The sequence below is a fragment of the Frankliniella occidentalis genome, unplaced genomic scaffold, assembly GCF_000697945.3.
Source record: "Frankliniella occidentalis isolate FOCC.00 unplaced genomic scaffold, Focc_3.1 Scaffold254, whole genome shotgun sequence".
NCBI lineage: Eukaryota > Metazoa > Arthropoda > Insecta > Thysanoptera > Thripidae > Frankliniella > Frankliniella occidentalis.
In genome coordinates this window covers 113,445-122,163 of record NW_026267380.1, presented here as the reverse complement: position 1 = coordinate 122,163, position 8,719 = coordinate 113,445, and the positions used below count along the sequence as shown (strand labels likewise).

The 8,719-nt window shown below is 45.1% G+C and overlaps 1 protein-coding gene across 2 annotated transcripts in view; it reads right to left on the bottom strand.

Annotated features, from left to right (window-relative positions):
* The window catches only part of LOC113214756 (glucose dehydrogenase [FAD, quinone]-like), a 32,497-nt gene that overhangs the window by 1,485 nt on the left and 22,293 nt on the right, over positions 1 to 8,719 (bottom strand). For both annotated transcript variants that reach the window (XM_052273218.1, XM_052273219.1), the window contains exons 8-11: positions 3,723 to 3,824; positions 2,069 to 2,248; positions 830 to 943; positions 43 to 294 (exon numbers count right to left, since the gene is read on the bottom strand). In XM_052273218.1, coding sequence (XP_052129178.1) covers positions 43 to 294; positions 830 to 943; positions 2,069 to 2,248; positions 3,723 to 3,824 — 648 coding nt within the window. The remainder of the gene's footprint in view (positions 1 to 42; positions 295 to 829; positions 944 to 2,068; positions 2,249 to 3,722; positions 3,825 to 8,719) is intronic.

Genomic DNA, 8,719 nt, shown 5'->3' with positions numbered 1-8,719 from the left:
GGGGTCGTATTGAAACCCTCTTTAATCTTCAAACATACGTACCGGCACACCCTTGACGCGCAACCTTGGGTCGAGCACAGTGCCGATGGGACAGGTACCGGACTGGTGGCTCCATGTTCTGCCACCCGTGGCGAGAAGCACGCACTGATAGTACTCCTCGCTACCGGCTTTCTCCTTTGAACAGGCGCTGCCAGCCGACGGTGGCACCACTGCGGCGCCAGAATCACTAAGAGCCGCCGAGCCCTGCAGACGCTCCACCATGTCCTTAACGCCTCTAGCGTGGATCTTTACGTCCTGATAAATTATTACAAAGCAAAATTTCCTTCAGAAAATATATTTGTAATTGTTTCCGGATTTCTAAGTATTTATAACTGAGGTCTATGTATATCGAAGATGATAGACGGTGTGGCAAAAATTGTACAACTGTCAACTGAAAAACGACTTACTGCGCATTGCTATACGCAAATTTTATGAACCTCATTCCTAAAGGAGGGGCTTGGGCCAGACACGCCCTCTCCTCTGTACAAAAAAGGTAACAATACCGCTGACTATTGTGTATGACAACCCCCCCCCCCCCTCTTCCGTAACTTTAGGAGATTTCCCTGGTCAAAGTCGACTGAAAGTTCAGTCTAATCCAATTGTACGTGTCCTTGAGAGACACCACTTATTTTTTCTACGACGCACTAAGTGTAGAAAATGACTATGTCCAAGGTGCAGGGACGTCGCTGCATAACCGAATACATGCAAGAATACTGCAGTTGCCATTCCAAGACGAGTTAAGTAGTCGACCAAGAGTTATCAATCAACCTAAAACTCTGTATTTACTTACTCGTTTGTCAGTAAAAACAGCTTGGGCGATGACTGGCTGTTCAGTTGGATGCGTTGTGTTTAATTTAAGGGAGCCATACTTATGGGGCTGAAGCAGTACCAATGTCATTTTAACCTGAACAAAATAAAAGAAATTTATTACTAACAAGTATGTTCATGTCAGAATAATACCCGAAAGGGACAGCTGTGGAGAGTGGGGTGTAGGTAGCATGTACCGATTCTAGGTGCCATTTGAAATACAATAACAGCTGACAAGGCTAAGAAATAGACAGTCCCCTCGACCAAGCCACAAAGCCTCTCCAGTTGTTCGTACAGCAGAGGCAGGGGGGGGGGGGGGGGGGGAGGAGTTATTGTCTTATTCTGAATTTGTATATCCTATTGCATCTTAACAGTTTTCATTCAAAAGGCACACTTTTCATCGAAATAAAATTGTGTCAAGCTCATCTAACGTCAGTTTTCATCTAAAACAATAATGATGAACAAAGAATGTACATGACTGCGAGTCTCTTCCAGATAGAGTCCAAACTCACGCAGTTGTTTAACTCTACTGAAAACACACGTAGCTCGCTATTACCACGGGCGTCGTGGTCAAATTGTTAAAAGTGAGAAAAGTGGCATTTCCGCCTGGCAGCTAGGGCGGCTTTTTTCCTACGAGGACACAAAAGCCCCGTGCGCACTGGGTTGGGGCCTATCGCATGATAGAGGTCTGCCATGAACATAATCTTTCAAAAAATGCACCGTTCGGAAAAAACGCGGTAAAAGCAATGTCTCATTTTTTTGAGGAAAAAGGGAAAATTTAAGGAATTCCTATGTCTGAGGAAGAAAAGCCCTCCGATCTCGCCTCAGATTTTGAGGAATGGAAAAATCCCACACTTTTTAAGGAAACTTCCTCTGAATCTGAGAAGTTTTTGTCAAACCAGGATAGTTCCTCCCTTTTCCCTTCAAAACTGAGACATTGTTCGTACCGTGTAATGACAAACGGCAGGTACCTGCTCTTTGCTATATATATATATATATAAGAGTACAGGGGGGGGAGGGGGGGAGAGACCCTTTGATCTCTAGGAGACTGTTTGAAAAGACTGCCGTAGATTTGTTACAACAAATGTAGTTAGAATGCCCCAATTTTTGCAAGCTTTTCCTCAACATCTTTGCAGGTTTCCTGAGAGTTCCTTAAGGTCTTCATTTGCCGTCAAAACCATCAAAACGGACATTGTTTTCACCGTGTGATTTTTCACTCTACCTGATTATAATAGCAAGATGCCGAAGCAGAAGTGCCGCTGCATGCAGGGATCGTTCGGCCGTTACTTGACCTGGTGACCTCCCACTGGAGGTACGGTCGTTTGTCGTTGGCTGGCTGGTAAGGACTACGCTCAAACGTTCGCACCTTGGATGGCCCTTGTGTTGACAATGGTCCGCTGTCCTAGAACGATTCGATTAGAGTATCAGTGAGGTTGTATATTTAGATCGAGAAAACTTATAACCTGCAATGCAAGGTATAAGGTCTATTTTGCTTGCTATTATCTTTGAGTACCGTTAGAATAAATACAGTTAGTATACATAAAATAATGATGAACAATAAATCCAGTTGAACGAAAGTCTGAACAATCTTCGAAACCGGCACTAGCCCGTTCCATGACGAAATTCCCATCGCAATCAGTTTACAGGCTCGTTCGAAGATGATTATTCAAATAAATAGGTGATACTCCCCAGTCCAGAAATCCCATGATCGTTCCCATGAACCATGTAGAGCTGTGCGAATTGTTCGATATCGAATCGAATCGGCCTGATTCGAATTCGTTCGATTTCGAATTTGCCTGATTCGATGTCGAATAATTCGAAATTTCGAATCGGGTTGGTTCGACATCGAATCGCATTATGGGGTCTAGTGTGCGGCACCCGCTCTATGCCCGCACTACACGTTGTACAGTCGTCGAACATCTACGGTACGGGGCCAGTTTAAATAAGTTAAAAAATACCGCGTGACTTGCATACGAAAAATACAACTGATTTTTTTTTTCGATTCGATTCGGGCTCGAATTTGGACTGATTCGATTCGATTCGATTCGAAATTTTTGAGCCAATTCGATTCGATTCGATTCGAAGAAAATTTTTGAAATTCGATTCGATTCGATTCGATTCGAAGGCAAAAACCTCGATTCGCACAGCTCTAGAACCATGGGACATCAAGGAATGTCATGGGATACATTTCCCCATGGAAGATAACCTTCCATGTATTTTTTGCCCTCTTCCATGTGCGGTAGTTCCCATGGAAATAAGGTCCCTTGCACTCAAAAAATCATCCTCTAGAAAAACAAACTAATCGTTTCCTCTAATTATTCATCTAAAGAATATACTATATAATAGAATATTATCCGGTAATGCGATTTCCTCTAATGGAGTATACTAAGTTATAGTAGAAAATGTAGGTGGTAGAAAAAGTAGGTCGTAGAAAATTAGGTCGTACAAAATGAGGTCGTACAAAATGTAGGTCGGACAAATGCTTTTGGGTCGGTCCGAAATCGCCAGGTCGTAGAAACGCGGGTCGTACAAACGACGCGCTCCGGGAGCGAAGTGTCCGTAAAAAAATTGTAACGAGGGTACATACTAACCGAGGCATAGCCACATTTTCCTTAGCTGAGCCGTCGAGTATATACGTCCCTGATACAGTGCGACGGGTTTGAACGGGCCGAAGGCTCGCCACATTATTTGATTGTGTTCATAAGTATCACGTGACTGAAATAAAATCGCTGCCGGCAGGACGAGCAGGCCCGGCCCCTGCTGAACGGAGTTGTCGGCGCAGCAAAGCGAAGCTGGCAGCTCCGTTTGGTGAAAGGGCGGGCCTGCTCGTATTAAGACCTAAAGCCAAACCTGGTGGAACAAGCGGATGAGTGTACCTCCGAAAAGAGTTTAATATCATTCATCATGGACGCAGGCGTAGGCAGTGAGACGGTCTTAGTAAGGTTAATTGTTGGATGCACCATACCGCCGATGTGATTCTGGAACAAAAAAATAAATATCCCATTCAACGCAGAAAACATTTTCCCGTGAAGTTCCCGGTTTTCTTTGGGGCATGCGCAAAACACAAGTTTACGATTTTTCGTGTTCTAATAGTTTTGTATTTTTAGCCCGCTCTTTAGCTTAAAAGCTTTATAAGCGGGCTTATGCTATCGCCTCTGTGTGTCTGTCCGTTCGTCTGTCCGTTACCCAAGAATGACGTGAGCTAGGGGTCTGAAATTTTCAGGGTATTATTGTTGTCACTTCTGGACAACGAAACGGTTGGTGTAAATCCAACAACCCCTGGGTGGGGGTGGGTCTGAGGGGGTAACAAAGAAATAAGGGTTAGTCGAAAAAGTGGGAAAGAAAGAAAATTCGTCCGTTTGGCTCTTTCTCTCACCGTTTCGGTGCTAGAGGGAGTTTCTCTCACAGAAGTGGCCCAAAAAATAAAAATATTAATTTTAGGAAATATTTGATGGTCTTCTAAGGGGTAAATCGTCGAAGAGTCATTAGGGCGAAATTTTCGTCCGTTTGGCTCTATCACCGTTGAGACGCTAGAAAGAGTTTCTCTCACAAAAGTGGCCCAAAATAAATATAATACTTTAAGGAAATATTTGATGGTCTCCAAAGGGATGAACCGTGAAGAAAGAACGCTCTGGTCCAAAATTTTGTCTGTCTGGCTTTCACTGTTTACTCACAAAAGGGAGTGTTTCTTATAGTCCAGGAAAGATAGCCCAAAAGCTGCCCAAACCTGAAAAAAAATTGCTCACTCTTTTTTTCGATGGTTTTCGACTCATAAGACTTTACTCTACAACATATCACGGTTCCCCAAAAATACCCGAATGGGCATTTTTGTAGTACCCTGTGAAACATTCACTTAATTTTATTAATTTCAGTAAGAATTAACAAGCTGGACCCGCTCTTCCGCCAAACCAAGTTGCCAGCTCCGCTTCGCTCCACCGGCAACTCGGTTCGGCAGGGAGCGGGACCAGCTTGGCCTGCCGGCGGCGTTTGGGACGGGCCTTCGGCCCGTCCCTTCTGACTTTTCATGGTGTGATACATATTCTATCCGAAAACGGGCCTTCGGCCCGTTGGAGTGACGGCTCGCAGAGTCAGCTCTCGAGGCACTGTTTCCAAATCTCTTATGGTATCGTCAGCCAGGGTGACTAGCCACTAGCCACCAACCTGCAGGCCCCAAATATGGTCGTCTTCCGATCATTCGATTTGGTATTAGGATTCGTAATCAAAACTCAACAAACGAAGTATTCTTTTCATACGCTGAACATCTTTGGCTGTGTGTGCCGTAGTTTGTAGAGTACATGCAAGTTATGCCAAATCCCTTCTAAGTTATTGATGTTAGCTTATGAATCAAATAACACACCAATGAAAAGATACATAAGACTAGCCCTAGGAAAAGTTATAAATATACTTCCAGACATACTCTGATTGACTCCGAACGTGTTCAATCAACAAATAAATGTTTTTTTGGTGATTTTTTTTTTATTTTTGCTTTTTTGCATGGAAGTGTACACGTTTTATTAATGATGTCCCACCATAAAATAAGCCCACTCTTCTGCTTAGAAGAAAATTTTGAACCGACGGCATACTTCTCTGAAAAAGTAAAAATATTTCTGTTTTGGCCAGTTTGGTAAGAAAAACTCCCTTTTGTAAGTAAACAGGACAAAACTTTAGCCCAAGAGGTTCTACTTTCACAAGTTACCCCTTAGGAAACCATCAAATGTTTTCTAAAATTAATATATTTATTTTTAAGCCACTTTTGTGGGTAAAACTCCCTCTAGCGCGTAAACAGTGAGAGATAGAGCCAAACCGACAAAATTTTGGCCCGAAGGGCTCTAATTTCACAAGTTACCCTTTAGGAGACCATCAAATATTTTCTAAAATTTATATATTTATTTTTAAGCCACTTTAGATAGAGCCAAACGGACGAAATTTTCGCCCAGGGGCTCTACTTTCACGAGTTACCCCTTGGGAGACCAAAAAAAAATAATTTGTTTCCACTTCTTGGACCAACCCCTATTTCTTTGCTACCCCCTCAGACCCACTCAGGGGTGGTTGCCAGGATTTGCACCAACCGTTTCGTTGACCAGAAGTGACAACAATTATACCCTGAAAATTTCAAACCTCTAGCTCGAGCTTGGGAAACGGACAGACAGACAGACAGAAGAACACAGAGGGGATGGCATAAGCCCGCTTCTATAGCTTTTAAGCAAAAGAGCGGGCTAAAAATCTACCGGGGTTGCTCGGATGGGTTTTAAATTGCAAGTAATGCAACTTCAGGTCAGTAATAGGATAGATAATAGACAAAGGTCCCATAAAGCCATTAAATTTTTATCGATTTTGGAATAAATAGCCCGAACAAGCCAAATTTTAACCGAAAATATTCAAGATAGGTGAGAATCCGTGATTGGTTGGTTCTCTATGTTTATGGGGGTGCTCTATCGATCTGTATAAGGTGCCACGCTACGCTGAAATCGGGTTCCTTGTTCCTGTTTGAGCCTAAGTGCTAAACACTGATAAAACAAGTGTAGAAAGTTGCAAACCTGCCTGTCCATCCAAAGGCCGTGAAAGTTCTACCTATTGTGGCAAAGACCATGCAAATGCCAATTTTGGCAATGAGTGGATGTCAGTTTGTGAATTTTCTGTAGGTTGTTCGATACCTACAAGGAACACACACGTACTTTTGAGGCCCGGCGAGGACAGACTCACGTAGTTCCGAGCTGCGATTTCAAACTCACGTACCTCTGGATCCCGAGGACAAACTCACGTAGTCCCTATCTTATAACCAAGAACTACCTGAGTCTTTCCAAAGGGGTCCAGAAGTACGTGAGTTTGAAATCGTAGCTCGGAACTTCGTGAGTCTGTTCTCGGGTCCCAGAACTGCGTGTGTCTTCCTTGTAGGTATCGTATTGGCAATTCGGTCACTGCCACATTGTGTCATTGAAGGTCATTTGCCAATGTGTCGGCATGGAGGGTTCATTGCCGAAATGTCGACAGAGAACACAAACAGTCGGGAATGATTGTTCAATGCCAAAAAGTCGGCAATAATGTATTGCCAAAATGAGGCAAATAACGAAAAAGTGTATGAATTTTAACTTACTTTCAGAACATTGTCGTTGGGCTTGCAATGAAAACTGCCGTTGGGTTGGCAATTATCAGTTTATTGCCGCTGGAAAGGTCTTACTTTTGGATTATTGCCTTTGAGCCGGTCATTGCCAAAAAGGGGCATTATTGCCAGAAAAGTTAGTTCTTCATTGCCAAAAATAGCAATAATTGATACCTTTTTTTAAAAAAAGGGTCCTAGAATACTTAATTTTGAATGATTCTCATCCATTTTCACTCACACCATACAGTTTCTAGTAGCAGAAAATGCCTAATTCGACTAGTCCGATATAACCTTTCGCTGGATCTGCGCCTAGGCCTATTACTCGGCCTATTACCAATGGGGGAAATAGCGCAGGTTAACGGGAATGACATGTTGCTCCTAGCAACTTGTTTGTTGCTGTCTCTAAGACATTTTCATTGCTAACCTTTCGACACTGTCGCTCATTACGTCGAAACGTTCTTGAGCCATCTACCATGCTGTTGGGGCAAGGGTCGTGGCTGCTGGTTTTCAATACAGAATTTTTTTGTGTGCGAACGAAGTGCAAATTTCTATTGATAGTGTTACTTTCAGGCGCGGCGGAACGTTTTTGAACCAGGGGGGGGGGCAAGCCTGAGGGCGCCTTGTCCATATTTATTGAAACTTAAGAGACTGTTGGACGTGCAGAGTTGCATGTTGACCAGACAGAATTTATACTCATAACTCATACCTAAAAGCTTTGGTCTTTGAAAGGATGACAAGAAGCATCTATTACCTCTAACCGCGAGCGAAGCGAGCGCCAATTTATTTTTTGATTTCACAAGTCAAAAAGTGCGGTTTTAAGAGGTATTGCGCCATGCTAGTCAGAGTCAGCTCTCGAGGCACTGTTTCCAAATCTCGTATGGTATCGTCAGCCAGGGTGGTTCTAGCCACCAACCTGCAGGCCCCAAATATGGTCGTCTTCCGATCATTCGATTTGGTATTAGGAGCATTTCTAGACTGATTGATCGTAGGAGAACGCGAGCGAAGCGAGCGAGAGTTTTTTTTATGAATTTTATGATAGAAAGTTCGACTTTATAAGGATTTGCGCTTCATTAATTTGTGAAGATCATGGGCGAAATTTAGGGAGAGCGCATTCGGTGCCACGCGCTGGCTTAAGGCGCCTTACGGAAAAAGGGCGCCCCGTTCCGCCGCGCCTGACTCTGACAGCGCCCCCGCCCGACCTGACGACGCCCCTTTCCGGCCGGATGGCGTCCGCCAGACCTGACGGCGCCGCCTTCCTGCCGGTAGGGAGGGCGCCCCTAAACCGGCAAGTCGGCGCCCCCTTCCCCCGGAGGGCACCCCATCCGGCGTATCGGCACCCCCTTCCCCCCGGAGGGCACCCCCATCCGGCATGTCGGCGCCCCCTTCCGGCCGGAGGGCGCCCCCAATCCAGCATTTCGGCGCCCCCTCAGGGCCTGATGGCGCCCCCTAGCCTAAGACCCCCCGTTCCACCGCGCAACTGTGTCCCTAGAAATCTGTAAATGTTTCCTGTGTGCCAATTGTAGGTGCCGGCGGACCCCTTTCAGGCGCCCCCTTTGGAGGTAACCGCGCCCCCTCGCGGCCCCTGGGGCCCCGGGAAATGCCCTCCCCACCCCCATCTCATGTTCCAGCACCCCGAAATGCAGTTCATGTGCCTCGTGTGCGCACTTTATGAAGTGGCATCGGTCAAGAAAATGCGCCTTTGGCGCCTAGGCCAGTTCGCCCTCGCAAGTAAATTTTCGGTGAAAGCCAGCGGGCGCCTCGCGGCGCCCCTCT